This window comes from Pollicipes pollicipes, unplaced genomic scaffold, assembly GCF_011947565.3.
Source record: "Pollicipes pollicipes isolate AB1234 unplaced genomic scaffold, Ppol_2.1 Scaffold_5724;HRSCAF=6776_pilon_pilon_pilon, whole genome shotgun sequence".
NCBI classification, from domain to species: domain Eukaryota; kingdom Metazoa; phylum Arthropoda; class Thecostraca; order Pollicipedomorpha; family Pollicipedidae; genus Pollicipes; species Pollicipes pollicipes.
In genome coordinates this window covers 9671719-9694984 of record NW_023596746.1, presented here as the reverse complement: position 1 = coordinate 9694984, position 23266 = coordinate 9671719, and the positions used below count along the sequence as shown (strand labels likewise).

Below are 23266 nucleotides of genomic sequence, written 5' to 3'. Positions count from 1 at the left end.
TGTTGCGTTAAAATGATTTCTGGCGCGCTCGAAGTTTGCTGGAGCTCCGGCGCGCCGCGTTGACAACTGGGATTATCCTCGCCACCATGGCTCGCGCTGGATGATCTGGAGCCAGTAACGTTTAGTATAAGGTCATCCGTGCTATCGGAGCCCAGTGGATGATCGGGGTCCGGTAGAACTGTCGGGTGTAAGGCCAGCCGAGTCACCAGGGCTCGCGCTAACAGACTGGGATCAGGTAAAGCCATCAGGTGCAAGGTCTTCAGGGCTCGCGTTGCGACGGAGCGGGGCCATGTGACGCCACCAGGTTAAGGTATCTAGTGCTGTCTGACCGAGCGGGGCCAGGTAACGCCATCAGTTTAAGGCCGCCAGTGTTGGTCGGGGCCATGTAACGCAAGCAGGTTAAGGTCTAGTGCTGGATGACCGATCGGGGCCATGTAACGCCATCGGGTTAAGGTATCTACTGTTAGTTGACTGAGCGGGGCCAGGTAACGTCATCAGGTTAAGGTCCCTAGTGCTGGCTGACCGGGTGGGGTCAGGAACGCCATCAGGTTAAGGTGTCCAGTGTTGGCTGACCGATCGGGGCCAGGTAACGCCATCACGTGCAAGTTCTTTGCGGTTGGCTGGCCGATCGGGTAATATCAGGTTAAGGTCTGTTGATAGAAGTGAAGTTTTCTTCTCAGATGGAGGCGTCCCTCTCCCCACCTCCAAGTCGGGCTGCAACCCTCCCTCCTCAACTGGGAAAAAAGTGGACCAAATCCGAGGAGATACTGCTGTTGTTGGCATATTTCTGGGCAAGCTCCGTCAAGTTTCACCGTTCAGTCCTTAATGCCTTTTGCAAAGCTATCTTACTGTCTGCAGGGCTCGCATCTTGGGTAATGTATCATCATCGGATGTCACCAGGACATCAGGGCTGCTCAGAGTCAGGGACCATGGAGCGGACGCACGGCATGTAACACACGCGCACACACGCACGCACGCGCGCACGAACGTAGAAAGCGTAATATATATATATATATATATATATATATATATATATATATATAAATTAAGAGACTAAAATTAGACGTCCGGGCTATGTACTCGTGCATCTCTTGAGAAATTAGTTCGATTGAGTTGTCCGGCGTTGGTTTTGGTTAACCTACCGACCTACTCGCGGTATGCGCATGGGCCCTCGGCGTTGACTTAAGGCTCTCCCATTCCCTGTTACTTGCGGAGGGCTCTAAGCTCTTGTCGGGCGTCCCATCTATGAATCTCATCTCGGGCACTCTCGATCGTTCGGGGGCGCTCCACATTCAGTTTTTGGTACCTTTATTTGGGGGGGGGGGGGGCTCTACGTCCTTATCGGGCCCCATCTCTTGACCTGCTCGGGCACATTCATTCGTTTGGGGGCCCTGCACATTAGGTCTTTGGTTACATCGAACAAATCAGAAGAGTGAATAATTTATCGTCCCATAGACTCTAATGCCGCAGAACTTCTTGCAATCAAAGGTGTGAACTTTGTACAGGCGCAGTCAGCATCTATGTACATTTTACTCCACGTGGAGGCAGGAGTTGAGCGTTTTGCATATGGCAAACGGTGGAAACACTTCATCTCAAAATTGTGTGGTGGTAGCAACACAACTGGTAATGCGACTGCACCGGATCAAGGTCGACCAGCTTCAACAGACAGCGCAGCAGCACCATCAGGACCGGCGAACGCACCTCGTGACCTCGGTGGACCAGACGCAGAAAACAGCAACGAAGATCAGTCGCATTGGGGTCACATCCCGAATCTGTCGTTTATATTTCCAGGTATCAGCAAGAACTTTCCTGAACCCTCCAGTGTTAATGAAGAAGTCAGCTTACAGAAATTGAAGGATGATGTACTGCGCACATTCATAAGGCACAAAGTAGGCAAACTAAATGTCATTGAAGGTCAGCAGAACTTTATCAGAGACCTTAGCAAAGCGTCTTGATATCGTTAACGAGATAGTAGACCTTGATGTCGTTAACTAGATAATAGACTTGATATCAGTTAACTAGATAATTAGAGCAATACGTGTAAGCGCCTAATACGCTTAGATACACTGTCGTCTGACGAACAGATACGAGACAAACCATTGGAGTGCCGATTCCCTCAAACGGCGTGAATGTTTAAGCTTGTAGATTAGGAGCTCATGGATCATGCTGACGTTCTGAAAAACAGCCGAAAAATCAGTGTAAATGGTACCCGTCTGGTATCCGTCCGACATGACCCTCCAAGGCAACTTAAAATAAACACATAAGTCAGTGCCGCACAAACCCCTAGGCTTAACACCATGCCGATGAGGGAACAACGCAGGCAAGGCATGGCTGGACGGCTCATCACGGGCGACCTGTCCCAGTATCTCCCCGAGAGGAGGAAGCAGGGGCATGCTTCTATAATTTGACGGCCCCTTTTGTGTCCCTTTCTTGAGAATTGGTGCTATGTTTCCCTGCCTTCATCTCCCCGGAAGGACGCCAAAAAGTCGCCAAGAGTTTACAAATCTTGATCAGCGAGGCAAGCAACTCGTCCGCGCACTCGGTAATTATGTGGACACTGATATTGTCGGTCCCACACGTCTTGTTGGGGCCTACCGTTGTTATCGTGGATTGCACGGATGCCTCGAACGCTCTCAGCTGCTTCAGTGACTCGACTGGGTAGCGTGGTGCAACGGAAGGGTTTCGCACACAAAAAATTAGCAATTTCAAAGCAAAAGCGTGATTTAACGCAGCAGTGCGAACCACGAGCCACATTTAACGCGAGCTACGACATCCGAAACGAGTGTCTGCCTAGAGTTAGACAGGCTGGAAGGGTTAGACAGGCTGGATGTGCATGACTTCTTCGTGGCACGTTTTAAAAGTGACCAGTGCCGCTAAGGCTCAGTCTTGAAGTCTTCGGTGCGTTAATGTAAATATCGAGTGGACTTGGATTTGGACACGGACTTACATCACGTCTACTGTCCGCAAACTCAGCCGCAGTCGTTAGCCCGCAGCTTCTCCGCCGTCGTCGGAGAACTGCCTTTCTCAGCCGGCGAGCAGCTCGCACCGCACCACCGAACCAGGCGGCGGTCGGCACCGGAGAGTCACCGTGGGGGCGCGATGGGCAATGGCGGACTGAAGTAGTATGGAGGTGTTCGTTGCTTGGTCAACTGCGACGACGTCCAGCAGCTCCAACGGGATCAGCGAGAGACTCCGGCGCAGAACGTTGAAGTCAGCCCTCTGATAGTTGAATGCCGCTTACCGGCAAACTGAGGGGAGTTCAGATGACCTGTGATACATTGACCTGTGAAGGCGCGCGTTGGGACAGTACTTGGTCCATAATGCTTTCTCCTCTAGTGGTTTGGCAGACCTACTGTCTCAGATCCAGCTAGCCGCAGGTGTCGACGAATCTGGAGGCATTGTTCGACGCTCTCCGCAGGTCGGAAACGACACACTGGCCGCCGGTGGTTCACTTATTTCAGTGAGGTTGAAATCTCCAACGAAAACCGTTCCGTAGTTCAGCGTTTGCACTGCTGACAGGCTAACAGCTATTCTGTCAATTGCAACGTCGTCGTCGAGAGGGTGGTAACACACGGCCAGAGTCACCGATGCACCCTGCAGCCGGATCAGCAGCACCTCGGTGTTGGCCGGGTTTGACAGGCCCACCGACAGCAGTGCCGCGCAGATGGCGCAGGCCAGGCCGTCACCCGCAGCCCCACGACCTCGGCGGAACCAGTAGTATATATATATATATATATATATATATATATATATATATATATATATATATACATATATATATATATATATATATATATATAAATAATCAATGAACTCAAATTAACCACATTTATTTTATATGGACTTTTCCAATCTGATGATCGGGTGGACACCCAGGGCTCGCAAGCAGTTACTACTTAGCGCGGGCACTTACCCAAAACTTCATTTCTCCATAGCGTTTAAGTCACATCTGATTTTGTGCGGGGTGTTTGTCACCTTCTTCTGCTTTGTCATCGCGTAGAACTTTCGCTGCCGCACAAAGCAAACAAAAGCAAGCGCTGCAGATGTCTCGATGCATTCTAACTAATCTGCTTTTCCAGTTAGCGAGGCGGTGATAAGCCATGATATCACAAAAAGCGTGGTAAGAAAAGCAGGCTCTTCGCTCAGGTAGGCGGTTACGGATGTCAGGCGTCAGCTTCACGCGGCAGCTAATGGGCCTCTTGCGGCAGACGGAAAGAAACGGGGGCCTTTTTGGGCACGGAGGGTCGTGCTGGACGCAATACACCATAAACGAACAGGAACCGAACCTGGGCGGGGTTTCAGAAAATGTGCTGTGGAGGACCGTGCACAGTTATGAAGCCTGCGACCAAAATTTGCCAACAAACGAGGTTCGCCTGGTATTGTCCCAATTTTCTCTCAAAGTTGTTGAGGCTGGTGCCGATGTCAGGGAGAGAGGGCGGGGGGGGGGGGGAGAGGAGGGACTGAAGCCCGCCCACAACTTAATAGGAAAGTACACCCCTGTATAGATCTGTTTTGTTCCACGTCGCTACGGAATGTTTGCCGACATCGCGCCTTCCACATAAGACAGGTGCTGGTTTAGTTTTCAAAATACTTGTCGCTTTTTCATCTCACCATTTAGGCTCTCGTCATTTTGGCATGGTGATATTTTCCCATGTCGCCATTTATTCAACAAGACAACCAAAGAGACTAGTCCTAATTTGTATGGAATTTTCAACTGAGGTAGTCACTTTTACGACCATTACGTACAGTCCACAGTTATGCCCTTCTTAAAACCTGCTAGGCGCAAGTGAGCTTGTGCAGACTTTTTTACGCCACTCATTCTGAAGTCATCCAGACATGCATGGTGCGATAGAAACGCCAAGCAGTTTTCGCCTCCCAAATGGCAATGTCGTGTTCAAGGGCAAAGCAAATATGACCACTGATTTTTTCGCAACTGAAGCACGTCAGCAAGGAACGTTACATCAACGGATAGCAGTTGGCTTTCGACCAGCTTGAAGTGCTTAATGCAAGTTTCGAATACGAAGCGCGTTTTGTCATACCTAATGCAAACATTTGGGCAGTTCTATTATTCACGGCAGAAATGAGCCTGGGACTGAGCAACTCGAGAAAATCAGCATAGTCGTGAATGTAAATGCGAGCAAAAGACACGCCGGAGAAGCATAAGAGAACCCGAAAAAGTATAAAAGAACAACAGGAGAAAGCGCCAAAACATAAGGGCATGAAGATGTTCGGCCAATTTCACACGCGTCTGTTCAGAAACCACCTGTTGGCGAATTGAAACAAGCTTAGAAGACGCATGAGAATAGTCCGTAAAATCCGTAAATAGTCCGTAAAATACGGTAGCAACTCTGACACTGCAAGTCTGACAGCGATCTTCATGCCACAAAATCGTTCCGTGACATTACCACACGATGACGTATTGAGGAGCATAATTACGAAATAGACATGCTTTGCCTAGAACAGCACTTGACGTTTAGAAACATACCAACAGTTACAAGTGAGGTTTTCCATCTTGTGGGAAGGCTGCCTCAACAACTTCAAATACGGGTCATTCTCTGTAAGTTGCTCACCATTTACACGTCCTTAAGTTGGCGTGTTATCTTTTGTACGCGTCACCGGTAAGTAGTCCACAAATTCGACCCTGGCTCATCGACTTTGCCTTTGCCGCCATTTTTTTCCAGTTCGTCATTTAGCCTTTCACAACTTTGGCATGCCGCTGTTTTGCAGTCTGCCATTTAGCCAGTTCGATTTTTGGCTCGTCGGTGTTTTTACATGTCGACAATATGGAAGTCGTCATATCGATGTCAACAAAAAGCATTTACCAAGCTGCAAGTTGACTTTCTGCCCGGAAACCGGTGGGCGGCAACAAAATGTCAGTTGAAATGAGACGCGTTTACCGCGCTGCTGCCCGAAGAATTCATGTGTATGATTCTTGGAGATAATTGGTTATCACGTATTGTTTTAAATTTAACTTTTCATAACTTAAGACGTGACCCATCTTAAATGTAGGGGGGGGGGGGGGGTTGTGAACCTCTCCTAAGGTTTACTGAAGGTACCTCTCCGGTATGTGGTACAATTACGCCAAAGTTCTCGCAAGCCTCTGGGGCATCTGTTGCGCGTATTCGCACACTAAAAACGTGCCCCTAGCGTCTCTGGATTCTGAAAAGCGGCGGTTTGTTAGGAGCGCTGCACGGCGATCCACAGTGGGCACGGGCGGCGGCCGGCAACTAACGGCTCCGCGGAACGTGTGCGGCACGCTGACACTGTTACATCGACGGAGCCCTTCATCATAAACATATGCTCAAAAAACGATGGCCTCCGACACAACATGCTGACACTGGTGCCTAGAGTCATACTTAGAAAACTGCAAACTGAACTGCGTTGCTTAATCGTTGCTAGGGATGGGCCCTTCCGCCTGTTTATAGGACAAGGTTACATGTTCTTCTATACGCCTTGCTCCTTATTCCGCGAACTTGCGCCGTGCCACAAGTTTGTGCAAACTGGTAACCATGACAACGACAATAGATTTTGCACAGGTATCGAATTCAGCACTGTTAACAGGTTGTGCTACGCCAGCAACCCTCACTAAATTACTGCTGTATACCTTCCTTACATATCTGAATAGCGAAAGTCAGTGAAGATATTACAGCATAAATTACGTTTGGGTGCCAATAGTGTGGTGGTTGACGCGTCTGCGTTTTACACCGGGTAACTTTGGGAAACCAGAAGTATGGGGTTCGCCCCCTGCGGTGCCCGCCCTTTTAATAGGGCGACGGGCAGGTGACACCATATGGCCCCAGCAGCTGAGCGCGTTGCAAAGCACCCATGACATGCAGCATAAGCTACTTTCTTGGATTTCCTGACATCGGTTTTTCGCAGGAGGTCATGATATGGAGGAGAGCTACATTAGCCCAGTAATCTAGCCGATAAGACGCCGCATCCAGTAGAAAATCTTGTCTAACGCGATTACGCACTGGTTGCCGGGTTCGTATAACCTTTAGACTGAGAAACCTTGCGTGGGCTCCCCCAAACTCGGTTGCAGTTTAATTGTACGGAATATGTTGGCACGTTTCCGATTCATTTGATACCCTCCCCTTTTTGTTCAGTTTGTGGTGATGCAGGAAACCGGCGACTTTGGTCTCAACACGGGCCCAATGAGAGGTGAGGGCCACATTGCAGTACAGCCGTCGTGAATATGTTTTGGCAAAGATGATGCACAAAATTAGACATGTCACGCGCTCAGATTTTTTGTTGTTGTCAAATCACGCCCATTGGATGCATCTTGCTCGTTCTACGCAGCATTGAATAAAAAGTGTTGTGAGCAGGCGCAGACCCAGTTCCCTACAACTCCATACCACGCATTTGCTGTAAAAAGCTGTCTTCAACGTCCACTGAGTTGAGATCATGACAACGTGGTTTTGTCGACGTATCATGTACTGTTCAGACTCAGTTCAGGTGGGAGAAGCCCTACCGGCAGACTGTCACCTCTCCACGTCGCTGCCCGCTTGCAAACCTACCGACAGGGTTGTGGAATCACATGGGCAGCTGCTTCATATCCTGTACTTCGTAGGTACAAATCACATTAGCATCAGTCATCCATAAGCATTCCGATCATTGCCTGAACGTAGACACTGACCATGTCCACATGAATGCAGCGAGGAGTTCCGGAGTGCGTGAGTGCATGAGTTGCGGAATACGGAGTGCGTGAACTCCGAGCCGGCGTTCTGGTGCAGAATGTCATCTATCGTCCACATCCGCACGCTGGCAGCTCACACCACACAGATGATTGCTTTTATAATATACACAAATAGCCTTAGCAGTTGGTCTCATGGGTCCAGATACCCGCTTGGCATCAGGCACGTGCTTTACATGACCCTCACGCACGAGCCCGGCGGTCAGCTGAAGCGGTCCGTGCCTGGGACACACGAGTACAGGTTGATTGGTTGTTCGGGCCGCTGGCCACTGCGCCCGCATGTGGTCACATATCGCAGCCGTACGGGGATGCACTGCCGTGGCTGGCTAGGCACTGGGACATGATATCAGCTCATCTGCATACCGATACATTTCGGCTGGACTCCAGAGGTACCTGTTTGTTGATACTTTGTGGCGACGCTCGGGCTATTCGCCTCCACATTACTACCAGCATGTAATCAGGCAACGAACGATCACCCACCGACCCACACCATAGTATACGGTGAATTCCAAACGTAAGCACAACGTACAATCAGGTATCAGACATGGCTATTCATGCGCAGACGCTGCTTACGGTGAAGCACTGCCTCTGTTTCATCATGTGGCAGTGATGCGGCAGACATTGTTTGGCGGGCTCTCAATGGGGGTGAACGCTACATAAATCAGGCATAGCTCCCGCGACTATTTCCTTTCCCGAGCGCAACCAACCGTGATCGTATACATAGCCACTCCTGTAACACAGACAGACCGCAAACATGCATGACGATAGAAGCCAAAGGCTTGTCCTGGAACTGCGCGTGTGTTGAACAGGCCCCAGGGCATGCTCCGGTGGAAAGGCGTCAAAGCGCACGTACATGGACGTGGGAATCTTCGAAGATGAGACGTGCTTACCACATCTGTAATAACCTCACGGGGAAGACGTATTGCTGGTCAGCTCGGATTATGCCCCATTATGCATCGGAAACTGTTTAACTTCCATTTCGATTTGCAACCCCAGCTCACAAACTCCGGCTACGACACGTGGATTAAGACCGCGCTATTGGCCTGCCGCGATACGCCATATTATGCGAGTCCCTTCCCTCCCCTCCCCATTGGTAACGTATCACATCACTCAGGCACCGCTATGCACGGCGGCCGCGAGACACCCCTTCGGCGACTCTGATGACCCCCTCTCCCACCGTTGTCACGCGCAACGCCGGTACCGATCTCGTCACGGTCACCGCTGGGAACTGTGGCGGCTCGGTCAACCGCCGGGGACTGTGGCAGCACAGTCACCGTCGGAACTGTGGTGGCTCGGTCACCGTCGGAACTGTGACAGCACGGTCCCCGCCGGGGACTGTGGCGGCACGATCACCGCCGGGGACTGTGGCGGCACGGTCACCGTCGGAGACTGTGGCGGCACGGTCACCGCCGGGGACTGTGGCGGCACGGTCACCGCCAGGGACTGTGGCGGCTCGGTCACCGCCGGGGACCGGGGACTGTGGCGCCGCGGTCACCGCCAGGGACTGTGGCGGCACGGCCACCGCCGGAGACTGTAGCAGCACGGTCGCCGCCGAGGGACTGTGGCGGCTCGGTCACCGCCGGGGACTGTGGCAGCACGGTCACCGCCGGGGACTGTGGCAGCACGGTCACCGCCGGGGACTGTGGCAGCACGGTCTGCAGGCACGGTCGCCGCACTACTTGTGCTCGGACGGTGGAGGGCTGGCCGAACCGTTGTGAGACGTCCTGCTGCCAGCGCCATTCATGAGCGGGACCGGTGGGGACCACTTGCGCCCCTGGAAGCCCTCCATGACGTCCGTCAGCTTCAGGGCGTAAGCGATTTCGAACAGGGTGTTGTAGCCCAGTACCCTGTCGACACGGCGGTGCGCGAGTCACGACAGTGCTGATCACACCAGTGCGGGTCTACGTGCGGCTCGGTCGACAGGTCACTACACTGCTGGTACTGCCGTCTCATGAAGGCTAGTGAAAAAGGCGAGCGTCCATGGCGTGCCTCAACGGTTCTGATAATCTGTTTCGTTTAGCGAATACTGTTTGAAGCGCATATTGTGTTTTGTTTTGTGACTGTTCATGTTAACATATACAAGCTTATCATATTGCTGGCTAAGCGCATTTATATGAAACTATACAGTCGTCGCAGCAAAGACCTTGATCACGAGCAAGCTCGTGACAACAGGTCAGCTTATTTCATACGTGCAACAAAATATGTTATTACCACCAATGATATCGACCAATGCATAAAGAGACACGCATGCGTCTGTCGAAATCACCAGCAACATCATACTCTTGGACGCAGGCAGCGCGGGCCGGATGTAGACGGGGTGAGCTACACGTGTTCTGCGCCAACAGGCTCCATTCCGACCGGACCTACGCAGACTAGTTGACAGGCCCCATCCGCAAGGACCATCGAGGACCAGCGACAGACCCCGGCATGACCAGACCAGCGACAGACCACGGCTTGAACAAACCAGCAGCAGACCATGGCATGACCGGACACGCGGCGGACTCCGGCATGACCGAACACGTCGCAGACCCCGGCATGACCAGACCAGCGGCAGACCCCAGCATGACCAGACCAGCGAAAGAGTGCGACGTAATCAAACCAGCGGCAGACCACGGCATGGCCAGACCAGACCACTGCGTGCGGCTGGCAGGATGCACAGTCGCCTGGACAGACGTACATTGAAAGCCGACGGGACGGATGCAGCCTCTGGCGGCGATGCAAGGTGCACTCGGACGGCATGGATATACCCGCCTTTGAGCGGTTCACAGAGACCCCATGTTTTGTCCGGCATGCATACTTCAACACAGGCACGCGCGTGCTCACAAACACATGCAGAGGACGGTGAGTGGGCAGCTGGAGCAGCCTCTCGCCACACTGTCCCGCTGGTTTCATCAGCTCGGTCTAACAAAAACTAGCCAACACTGTCCTCCACACACACCCTGAGGCCAAACAAAAGCCTGCCCTGGAAGCGCACCTCACAGTTAGTTCAGCAGGGTGCTGGGTCGCGACTGAGCACGAGAGGCAGACGGCACGAGCGATTCTGCCAGCACACACTAGCCGGCCGCATGCACTCTTACTGTGGACCGCACTAAGCTGTCTTCTGGCGACCGGTAAAGGCGTCCATGCTGCGCTCAACTCTAAAGCTGCGGCCGAGCCACCAGTAGGCGTTACTGGGCAAGAGCCTGGCGCAGCGACGGCGTCCGTCACACGCGCGCCAGTCGACAGCCAGTCTGACACGGCCGGCCCAGCGCCAGCGCGACCGCCTCGGGTCACGCTCAGCACAGCCACACCTACCTGCTGCAGCGGCACACCGCCAAACAGGATCTTACTGAATGGGGTGTTCCTCATTTGTGTCGGGTGTTGAGCTGAAATGGCCATTTTGAAGATCGTTCGGTGCAGTTCACAGCCTTGCCCTTCTTGCGACCTACAACCCTCCGGTTTCTGGGCTACATGTCCGCGAAGTTGTGCGGACTATTTCGTGCGCATTATTTCAAGGTCATTCAAGCATTTATGACGCCATAGAAATATCATCAAAATCCTGCGGCCACACTGACCATGCCGTGTTCAAGGCCAAAAATAATATAATTGTCGAGCCGTTCATATATAATGCTCGTGAGGACGATTTCCAGACATTATGGGTGTCAATCGGCTATCAAGCAATGCTGTACAAGCTATGCAAGAGTCTAACACGAATTACGTTTTGCGCTACGTAATACAAGAAGTTATCAGTTCTTCCCAGTTATTACGGGAATAGGACCTGATATCCAAAATCTTAAGATTCGCGCAATAATCCGAACGTTCCTTAACGCAATCAAACAGTTATGTAATAAAGAGCATATTAATTAAATCGAGAAATTGTATTGCTTAGAGCGGTCTTTTACACTTGAAATACACCAATAGCAAAAAGCGAGCCTATTTAATCATATCTAATGCTTACTGGAAAGTGTGGAGCATTCTCTTTAACCATTGCCTTGATCAAACTGAGCTATCACCCATAAGGTCAGGACACAGCCTGAATTTGCTGACGGGCGTTAGTGCCATGATACCGACGGGAGGGGCTTATTTTTTACCAGCGAGTGCCAATCTTATTAATAGTACCCAACCACTGCGGACAGCCTGACGGAAATAAGACTTGATCCCAGGCCCCACTGACGCTAAAATGTACAGTACCTTGCATATCATTGGGCTATCGATGTGGGTTTGCCCTGGTGCTTCTTAAGGAATATTTCGCACTTGGACATTGAAGCAAGCATCAGAATGATAAAATAAACTCACTTATAAGTATAAGTACACTTTTAAGCAGAAAGTACTGGTCTAGAAAAAAACATTTCCCTTTTGAGTAAATATGCTCCTCAATACGTCATTGTTTGAATACGTCATGGTACCTAGCACATCACTGATTGACAGCCAATCCGCCGTTATCTTGGAAATCGTGCTCACTAACGCCATATTTGAACCACTCGACAGTTATATCTATGTTGACCTTGATCGCCGCATAGCTTATGGGAGGGCAAGGATTTGAATGGCGTTATTATGGCATCATGGATGCCTGGGTAACCTTGAAATAGTCTCCCAAAAAAGTCAGCACATCTTTGCCCGCGTGTAGCTCAGAAACTAGAGAGGTCATAAGCAGGGCAGGGCTGCTGAATTGCACCGCATGATCAAGATGGCTGTTCCAGTTTAAAACCCAAACAAGAGTGAAACACTTCCTTTAATCCATTGTTTTAGCTGTGTACCGTACGTACTCACTCGGTTATCCGCAAGTCTTGACACCCAACTACGGCTGTTCGGATATACATGATGGAGCCCTCTGGCTTCGCCTAAGAATAAAACGGATGTTTGGACATTTTTAACACTATGTACATCAAACTGTATGACCTTACGCCGTGTCAATCCAACCGCAATTGCCTATAAGAAAGCTATGCTCACCACTCTGTTGTCAGACACCATCTTACGAAATACTGCGCCGACAGCCTCGGACAGAGCAGCATATTAGCGCTGGACAGAACTAGGACTAGCAGTAGGCAAGACCGGCGCCACACTAAACTGGCATCAGATGGGACGAGCCTAACAGCACACCATGTTACTGCAATGTCACGATCTTCAGATCAAGTCATGTCATTCCACTGCAGAATGCGCTGGTATGCATCATTAGCAACATCCAACATTCAGCTCAATCGGTACAGCAGTTGCTTTCATGGTTTTTGGAAATAGATTTCCGTGTTTAATAAGCGATGCAATTGCGCGGTGTATACCCTGGGAAGGCTTGATCTAGGGACATGTATACATACACGGACTGATCAGCACGCCATGTATGCATACATGGCGCGCTGATCAGTGCCGTTCCCTTGCTAGTGACACAAGATTTTGCTCGATCGGCCTCGCAGTTCCCAGCATAATGTTTGGCAGCAGTCTTCGCATTTGACATACACTGGCATTGATTGAAGAGCGTAAATCGGCGATAGCTCGATCTGAGATCGAGAATCTACATCTGCAGGGTGCGCTAGTCCACCTCCATCTTATGAAGCCGGATTTGACCCGATCGACCCCGGAGTTCATTCTGTGATATTTGACAGAAGATTGAGGCATTTGTACTCCTAGTGGTGTTTATTTCTGCATTGCCGATGCGGCCTAAGGTCACGAAACTGCACACATCTGATGTGTGGGCTCCGAGCAATCTATCGCGCGTTAAGCTTAAGACGAGTAGTTCCCGGAAACGTGTTTGGCAGTTATGGCAGTAATTCGGTGCCGGGCAGAGGGCGGTTACAGCACCAAGAGGGTCAGACAGGCCTCGGGCTTTCCAGTTGTCGGAAACCGACTGCTTAAACGCCAAGCTGACGCAGCTGACTGCCGCACACGGGACTCTGTTCTACTCCTCCACCGACCCCGGTCACTCGAGCCGCTGCCGTCCGATCAATATGCTGACCGGGATCATGCGACAGTGACGACGTCTTCGTATACACCACGGAGACACTAGCATTCACAGAGGCTCTTCAGTTTGCTGTTTACCCTTCCCAATATCTACATACAGGAGTTCGCACAACTGAGGTTGCAAATAAAACAATATCCTGCCGAATCCCGCAACTTTGAAACAAAAATGCGCGAGATATCGCTCAGCGTGCAATAATCCTGCGCACTAATAAACTGCTATCATGGGGCAAATAATGCTCGGAAACCAATCAGTTTTGCGAGCGTTGCGGTTGTAATGCTTCCGGTTTGTATACTTATTCACAGAAATCTAGCCCGACATTTTGCAGGCACCAAATAATCGACTCCAAGCTCAGTGATCACAATTCGTACCAGGTAGTGCTGGTTAAAAAAAGGCTCAACCGCGTTTCAGAAAACAATATAATTTCAAGCTGATCGTTTTTAAGTGGCATGCAGCGTCACAACACTACAGCCTCTCTCCACTTATGCTCCTGTTTCGGCCAGTTGCCACCTGTCGCAATAGGTTATCCATATGAACTTGATTTTCATTGCCAGCTTGAAACGGGGGCATAGCTGCGCACATGTGGCACAACACAAGCTGAGCACCAGGCAGCTTCTAACGTATGATCTATTTCACATAATTTGTACCGATCTCTTTAGATCCAGCTTACGTGAAGAGGGCTCTATACCCTAAGAGCCCACCATCGAAGTATCACGAGCTTGTCTCGAAAGATAGTGTTGCTCCCACCGGACACGAATGTGAATAGGTTGTTCTGGCGCTGGCTAGTGGCACAAGCCCCCACCATACCGGTCCCTCTGGCTAGTTGTGTACTGACATTGTCATACTGGTCAGAAGAGATAAGAAGGCAGAATACAAGCCACAGTAAACATACATACATATATATATATATATATATATATATATATATATATATATATATAAACATGTGCTGAGCCCCAGAGCGCCATGAATGTCAGTGTAATGTAACCGTTCACCCCCACAAAAAAACTGCACGATTGACTTCAGCGTCAACTTTATATCTCGAGTTAGTGCACCTCCACCTTTGTACACAGGCTCGCGGCCAGGCGGGTGCACTGGTTGTTCGTACACCCCTGACATTTGGGGTGCACCCCCAGCCTCGTTCAGTGTGAGCGCATCCCTATACTCCGGCGTGGGGGTGCTAAGAAGATTGAGTATGGCCGTTCCTGGCGTTGGCGTTCGCAGCAAATCGTAAAACAGCACAACATAATCGTCACAGCCCGGACAAGGGATCGCGTATGCACCAAGTGCGTACCTTTTTCCTGGTACACCCCGGGGGTTTGGTCAGCCAACAGGCATGTCTGTCCTGCTAACCCCGGGGGTTTGGTCAGCCAACAGGCATGTCTGTCCTGCTAACCCCAGGGGTTTGGTCAGCCAACAGGCATGTCTGTCCTGCTAACCCCGGGGGTTTGGTCAGCCAACAGGCATGTCTGTCCTGCTAACCTCGGGGTTTGGTCGGCCAACAGGCATGTCTGTCCTGCTAACCCCGGGGGTTTGGTCAGCCCACAGGCATGTCTGTCCCGCTAACATTTGCGAACCGGCCATGAACGGCATGGAAATGAGCGGCTGGTGGGCCGGCGGCGGCGGCGCGCCGGTCAGCGCACACTCACAGCTTGAAGAAGAACGAGCGGCGTCAGGTAGCCCGGGATGATGACGTGCTCCTTGTTCAGCAAGATGGCAGTCTCGATCTGATCCGCCACATACTCCGGCTCCAGGAACGGGATCACACTGAAGCGGAATAGCCGCCGCTGTCAAGGCCAGTGGCGGCGGCACCTCTGTCGAGTTGACGGATGGTTACCTCGGTTTTTTTTCCTGCGCCGTCGTAGGAGTGTTGTTACGTGTCGCAAAGGGTTGGAGGGAAGGGGACGACTGCCCGCTCACCTGGTCATGAAGTCAGGATATCATCACTCGCATGCCCCCCGGAAGTGAGAAAGCGCCATCTGCCAGGGCGTGAGCAGCGACCGTCCCCAATTGTGCATCATACGGGAGTTGTAGTGATCATCGGCAATTCTCCGGAGGGAGCAGCAGTGATCATCAGCCATTCTCCGGGAGGGAGCGGTAGTGATTATCAGCCATTCTCCGGGGGGGGGGGGGCAGTATTCATCAGCCATTCTCTGGGAGAGCAGCAGTGACCATCAGGCATTTTCCGGAAGGGAGCAGCAGTGATCATTGGATATTCTCCGCAGGGGCAGTGATCACCAGCCATTCTCTGCGGGAGCAGCAGTGATCATCAGCCATTCTCCGGAATGGAGCAGCAGTGGTTATCAGCCATTCCCCGGGGGAGCAGCATTGATCATCGGCCATTCTCCGGGAGAGCAGCCGTGATCATCAGCCATTCTCCGGAAGGGAGCAGCAGTGATTATCAGCCATTCTCCGGAAGGGAGCAGCAGTGATCATCAGCCATTCTCTGGGAGAGCAGCAGTGATCATCAGCCATTCTCCGGAGGGGCAGTGATCATCAGCCATTCTCTGCGAGAGCAACAGTGATCATCAGCCATTCTGGATCATCGGCTATTGATCATCGGCTATCCACCGGAGGGACGAGCAGTAATTATCAGCCATTCTCCGGGAGGGAGCAGCAGTGATCACCGGCCAGAAGGGAGCAGGAGTGCATTCAGACGCCAAACGATCATAACCGGAATCCCACTAATAAGTGATAATCGTACACCAGAGGAGAACGACACAACGATTACCATCTGACCACTAGACAAGAACGAGACAGCAATCACCATCTAAACACTATGAGACAAGAGCGACACAGTGATCATCACTGCGGACACCAAGGGCGCGATAGAGCAATTCTTTATTTTTTATCAATAGAATTTCTGTGTGACATCTCCAGTCCCTTACACCGGGCTGTGTGACATCCCCAGTCCCTACACCGGGCTGTGTAATATCTTCAGTCTCAGTGGCGGGCTGCGTGACATTCCCAGTCTCAGTGGCGGGCTGTGTAACATCCCTAGTCTTAGTGGCGGGCTGTGTGACATCTTCAGTCTCAGTGACAGGCTGTCTGACATCCCCAGCCTCAGTGGCGGGCTGTGTAACATCTCCAGCCTCAGTGGCGGGCTGTGCGAGATCTTCAGTCCCTGGCACACACTTACGTTGACTTGGCGCCATCAAACATTCCCGTGTTGATGAAGAACGGGCAGATGACAGTGGTATGCACATCGTCGTGGCCTCCCACCTGAAATGCATTGGGCGATGCCACTGAAGCAACAGGAAGGAACACACCGACAACGAAGACTTAAGAAAGAACCATGTTTCCCCTCGGACGAACAGGGACTCATTTGGGAGCTGTCTGTTGTAATGCAAAGCAAGAGACAGCGAGTCCGGTATCTCAGCGTCCGCGGCGCACACTTCACGTTGATACCGTTTTATCAGCTGCTGCCGTGTTGCTGATGCTCAGTTACACCACGGCACGTGATACGGGATTAATAATAAGCTGCCCAATCTCTCAGGGGTTTAAGTGTGCTTGGCCGGGTTACACAGAGACAGTGTAATCTCACCGTCCCCGTGTACCTGACAGGATTCATTTCGATTGTTTCTGATAACAGTGAGTCCTTTACAAACTCGCAGTGATTCCACAGAAGCAGAGGTCATAAACAGATACACCGAAGACGTTTGACGGCCGTAGGTTGCGCAAAGGCCCGCCGTGAAAGAGCACGTGAATCGAGCAACACAATTACGTTGGCTTCCAAATACGGCACAACAACACTGGCTGCAACGCTACACAAGCAGTCATCCAGATAGCATCTTCAGCTATTGGAAAGCTTTAAATAAAGCATGCATGCATTGACACAGACCCGCCGCTGAACACAACTGACGATAAAGGACCTCCCCGGTCTGATCCAGACGACCTGTGCGCCGCCGGCAGTCATCGCACTGCGAGGCGACGAATAAAGGGACGCATGTGCCCATTTGCTTTAAGAGTGGATACCGATTTCGAATCACTTAAAATGTTAGAATGCATCTGTGGGTGTAGCGCCTCTGTCAAATACAGAAGACAGTTCATGACGCATGGAGAAAAACTGGAGTGGCGCGGTTTCTGCGCTTTGCACATTCAGTTATTCTGGAATCGTGGTAACAAGGAAGCATACGGTACCATTGTGGTCTAGTGTAAGCCCCACGGATGCGGTACAAGTTTGCACGCATCTTAATGCTCTGAAGAATATCTAAATTTCAAATAGCTCTACAAGTTGTTCGACGAAGCTTTGCCCGCAGTAGCGACGTCCAGAGTCCTAGTGCAGGTGCTAAGCATCACTGCATAATTTGGCCTTAGATTCATCTGTCTAACCCTGTGAAAATGTAACACTTCGCCTACTATGGATGCATGGGGACGCCCCACTCCCCATGCGCAGTTGGGCTTTTGCCGCAGCGTTGTCAAGCCAGTTCATTCCACAGGGGGCGGGGAGATCACCATGCGCAGTTGGGCTTTTACCGCAGCGTTGTGAAGCCAGTTCATTCCACAGGGGGCGGGGAGATCACCTTCAGCTCAACGGTGAGCGACTCGTGGAAGCCGACGGCGGCGAACTTGGAGGCGCAGTAGTCGGTGAGGCGGCTCATGCCCTGCATGCCAGCCAGGCTAGCGATGTTCACCACGTGGCCCTTCTTGGAGGCGATCATGTCCGGCAGGAACGCCTTGCAAGTCTGCACAAGAGGGCGCCGGCGTCAGTCGGCCTGCGTCTGAGGCAGGTCGCTCGTGCTCGGTGGGCGCCGCTTGTGACGGGCGCTCGCGCCGCGCGGCTTGTGGCCGGTGGGCGCCGCGCCGGGGGTCAGCAGCGAGCGGTGGTCCGCACGCCGGGGATCAGCAGCGGGCGGTGGTCCGCACGCCAGGGATCAGCAGCGGGCGGTCGTCCACACGCCGGGGATCAGCAGCGGGCGGTGGTCCGCACGCCGGGGACCAGCAGCGGGCGGTGGTCCCCACGCCGGGGATCAGCGGCGGGGCGACGGGATTCTTATGTCTCGAAATAAAAGGGCAACCCATGGTTGATCTACGGGTTCTTTTGCTTTCAACACAAAAAACAACCGCTAGCCTTTTTTCAGTCATATGGAAATCGTGTAAAATGATAATGAATCCTATAATGTGCAAGACGTCAGCCGATATAATATGATACATGATATATATATATATATATATATATATATATATATATATATATATAAATGCCCGCCTAAGACATCGTTTCGATACATTGTGCACCATTATCATGACACAATAGCAGAAAGTTATCATAAAATACGAGTGCATTTGACAGACCGCGCGAGGCATGACAACGGTCATAGTTACCGCAAACTAAGCACAATTTCTCAAAGGACAAACAGGACAGCTTGGAAACTACACCATCACGCGACGAAAGATCTTTTACACTTCGCATGAAAAAAGCAACTTCGTAATTCGCAGAAGATATACAGACCCCGTGGTATTTAACGGTGACTTCTTTTGGTGGCTAAGACGTGGTTCTAAAATCCTAAGGTCGCGAAAATTGCTGCAACAATGAAGAACGATAACTCGATGACGATGACTGCTACGACGTGATGACCGAAACGCTGACAAATTACACAAATGATAGCTACTCTTGTCCTTGCCACCAAGTTTTTACCGTCTCTTACTTATATATATATATATATATATATATATATAAATTTGTGTGTGCGCGTGCGTGCGTGCGTGCGTGCGTGCGTGCGTGCGTGCGTGTGTGCGTGCGTGCGTGCGTGCGTGCGTGCGTGCGTGCGGACGGGCGAGCGTACGGGTGTGCATGCGTGCGTGTGTGTTTGAAATGCAAGTTATTAGTTGTCAAGGTTTTACTGATTTCAGAAATACCCATTCAAAGGCACGGCGGCATTGAAACGCGCCTCAGGCTATGTGACGTCACCGAGCGCTGGCGGGCCGTCCGGCGACCGGTAGGATTACGTCATCGAGTCGGCCGGTGCAACGCTTTCTGTTCACTCTTGTCGTAAAACGGGGAACAGGGATTGACATCGGCCTAGCATTCTTTTGAAAAAAAACTCTGATGAAGGTATTAACACATAAACATCCCCAGCACGTGCTGGGAACGTACCTTTTCGACAACGTATCGTTCCTTTTCAGTCCTCATTGGCATCTTGCTGTGCCGAGAACGGTTTGGACGAGCCGAAAGACAACAAAATAGTATACATGTAAGCAAACAAATGATATAATTTGCCCTGTCCACCCTAAGTGACCCCTGCCAATACCGGGTCAGCAAGCGTCCCTCCCCACCCGCACCCCACCCCGTCCCACGCACGGAATGGCGAGATCATCGGAATGTTCCCCGACTCGTTCCGAGTGTGCCCCGGTGTCTGGCAGCGCTCCTCGCCGCCGAAACTGCCAAGTCATCGCCACTTTCGCCAGTCCGACGGACGGCGCTGGCGGAAAGCTAACGAAAGTGACGCAACGTGACGGTCCGGCGCGTCGGCGTTACGTCCACACAGCGCCATGTCGTGGGGGGGGGGGGGGAGGGCGGGGAACGGCACCGGTGGTCTCTAGGCCGGCCGCGCCGGCTGGGGGACCGCGGGAATACTGCAGTGCAAACACCAGGCCGTTCATTGCCGGCTGGGCTGCGTGTCCAAAATATCTTACGGGGATTAAATTTGTCCGACATTAGTTCGTTCGTTTCTCTGTAAAAACGAACACGTGCGTTAACGTGAAAAATGCAGAAAACCTACGAGTGTCCTATGGACGCACAAAAGGAAGATGCTTCAGGCACGCTGCTCATTTTATCTAGCGCACATGAACGAAAACCAGCGAGCTGATGTGAAAAAAGGCATAATTAAGCCCGATGCCGGTTGGACTAGCATCACCCCGCTGAGTCCCGGCCGGACCCGCACGCGACAGCAGGGTCTCACCTGGAACACGACTACACGGCCAGATTCCAACTGGTCTCATTTGACCCAGCACAGCCCCGCTTAGCCTAACCCAACGCAGCCGTCCCGCTTGTTACCACAACCCAGCAGTCCTCGCTCATCTAACACGGCACGGCCGAGCTGGGGCGATACAACACAGCAAAATCCCTCTGGGCTAACCCGACACCGCAGTCCTCGCTGGCCCGACGCCACACCGCTCAGCGCCGGCTGGTCTAAACGTGACGCCGCAAAGGGACGCTGGGCAAACGTCAAACAGCCCGGCTCAGCCTGTCTCATGCGACATAGCAGAGCAAGGCTGATTTGACCCGACACGACCGGGTCCCGCCAGAGTCTTGGCTTTATGATCAGCGACCCTCACACACAAGAAGCAAGTATTCAACAGGACAACACGACATGGTCGAACACGGCACGGCGAACACAAAGTCGCTGCCTAGCTGGTCCAGCACATATCAGCAGCAGTCTCAGCTAGTGTAACACCACATGTTGGAGTCTAGGCTAAGCTAACATGGGGCTGCAGAGGCCCGGCTGCTTCAGCACTAGTGTAGCACTACATACATGGGAACCCAGGCCGAGCTAGCACGGGGGCTGCAGAGGCCCGGCTGCTTCAGCACTAGTGTAACACTACACATCGGAACCCAGGCCGAGCTAGCACGGGGCTGCAGAGGCCCGGCTGCTTCAACACGCCATAGCAGCGTCTCTGCTCGGCTGATAAGAGACAGTAATCTCAGCTGCTTCAAAACGGCACAATCTCGGCTGGGGGCGACACGAGACAGCTCAGTATTGGCCAAACTGGCCTCACGCAACAGAGCAGTTTCGCGGCCGGTGATTGTCAGTGGGACTAAGTGGGATCGTCAGTGGGGACTAAGTGGGGCCGTCAGTGGGACTAAGTGGGACCGTCCGTGGGACTAAGTGGGATCGTCAGTGGGACTAAGTGGGGCCGTCAGTGGGACTAAGTGGGGCCGTCAGTGGGACTAAGTGGGACTGCCAGTGGGGACTAAGTGGGATCGTCAGTGGGACTACGTGGGACCGTCAGTGGGACATCACGTACATACCAGAAGTGAGCGAGCGTGTTGACCTCAAACCGTCTTTCTCGATCAGCTTGTCTGGAATCTCCAGCAGGCGATTTCCGATGACCATGCCGGCATTGTTGACCAAAATGCTGACCTGGAACGTGAAATTAAGGTCAGGACACGGAACCAAGCGGCTGCCACAAGAGTGGAACCATCTACAGCGATTGGATGAAGCCTCACTTTGTCCCACATAAAATGGTACTTTGTCGTATATAAAGTACCACTTATTCGTCCTTAACTAACATCGCAGCACCAAGCTGCGATGTTATGAAAAGCTATAAAAGACGCAAAGCGAAGGCGTATGCCTGTAGATACCAGCGATCGAGAGCACGCCCAGGCACGGCTTGTTCCCGATATGCGCTTATGTAAATGCAGGGATGTGTGTGAGTAATAAGGGGAGGGCCCCTCTCCTCTCATTAAATGTTTGCATGCTGTCGGGAGTGAATGCCGACCGAATATCTGCCACGGGACGGAAGCCGGTTCCATCAGCTACCGAAGCCGCTCTGGGCACGCAGCGGCGGCTTTAGCCAAGGCCACCGGCGCCCTGTCTGCCTGGCGCCGGAGCGATCGGCTCCTCGGATCGGATCGGAGCGAGCGAGCGATCGGCCCGGCCAACCCTGCCCCAACGCCGGCACGCGGAACAGCGGCACGCACGAGCAGTCGGTGTTGGCCGGGTGCTGAGGCCTCGACTGATAATGGTTACTGAATGTGACTGGTAGACAGCAATCTCCGCTTCCAACGGAAGCCATTTGCCCGGGATACAGGGGTGTGGTTTCCTATCTCATTTTTTTATCCTTTAGGGACGATTGTAGCTCAGAAACCAGACGGTTTTTGGTCTTAGAAGGGCAGGGCTAAGAACTGCACCGAACTATCTTCAATGCGTCTATTTTAGCTCAAAACACTATACAAATGTGGAACAGGACTCTTCAATCGAGGGCATTAACACTCTCATTGTTTGCCAAAGGACACACAGGTCTTTAAACACAGAGGCAAGAAGCCCCAACTCAAGTCATGACATCCCAACCAAACGAGACTTGTTCGACCAAGTTTTTACTGTTCAAGCGCCGCGCGAAGTATGATGCATCATTTGACTGCCGCAAAACAAACATCCATTAACACACTCGACGATGTAATCATGCAGTTACAGGTGTAACAAACAGAGAGATCAGGGCACAAGTGAATAAATAAAATCACTTTGTGTGACGACCTTAATGGGTCGTGACGCAACTTACACGGCGGATTCACGTGAACAGGCTCCCTGGTTTGCATATTTTTTTGTGGCATGCAGGGGCTGAGATACAAACTTTGCGAGAGCTACCATGAGCATCAGCTCGCTCCGATTTTTTGTACTTTGGGAATGGACTGCACTTGAAATTCACTAGCAGTCAGGACGCAAATGCGAGCACGTTCAATGAAAATCAATACGTCACTGGGGCTTTGTGATGCAGTCAGCTGTTGAGGCTATACGATACCGCCCGCTTCTCATACTGGCAGGAATGACGGAGATCGAAGGTGATTGAACTGCGCATGTCCGGTTTCCCCGACGCACAGCTTAGCCACTACATCACCGGTGCCCATTTCAGTTGCCTTTGAGGGCCTTCCTTCAGCCGTTTTTGCATTAATGTGGCTTGTTTAGCAACTGATGAAGCCAGTG

At 51.8% G+C, this 23266-nt stretch overlaps 1 protein-coding gene and 1 long non-coding RNA gene across 2 annotated transcripts; both read right to left on the bottom strand.

Annotated features, from left to right (window-relative positions):
* Positions 1-9271: 9271 nt before the first annotated feature.
* On the bottom strand, positions 9272-15286 carry LOC119103865 (uncharacterized). Its single transcript, XR_005094827.1, has 3 exons — positions 15272-15286; positions 10771-10875; positions 9272-9540 (listed from the first exon to the last, which is right to left on the bottom strand). It is a non-coding gene; the product is annotated as an uncharacterized LOC119103865 (long non-coding RNA).
* LOC119102474 (protein dhs-3) lies at positions 15287-21679 on the bottom strand (the record flags this gene model as incomplete). The annotated part of the gene is made up of 4 exons (XM_037225845.1): positions 21625-21679; positions 18146-18318; positions 16762-16844; positions 15287-15389 (listed from the first exon to the last, which is right to left on the bottom strand). Coding segments are annotated over exons 1-4 (414 nt in total), but the record flags the coding sequence as incomplete, so codon positions are not given.
* Positions 21680-23266: the final 1587 nt, after the last annotated feature.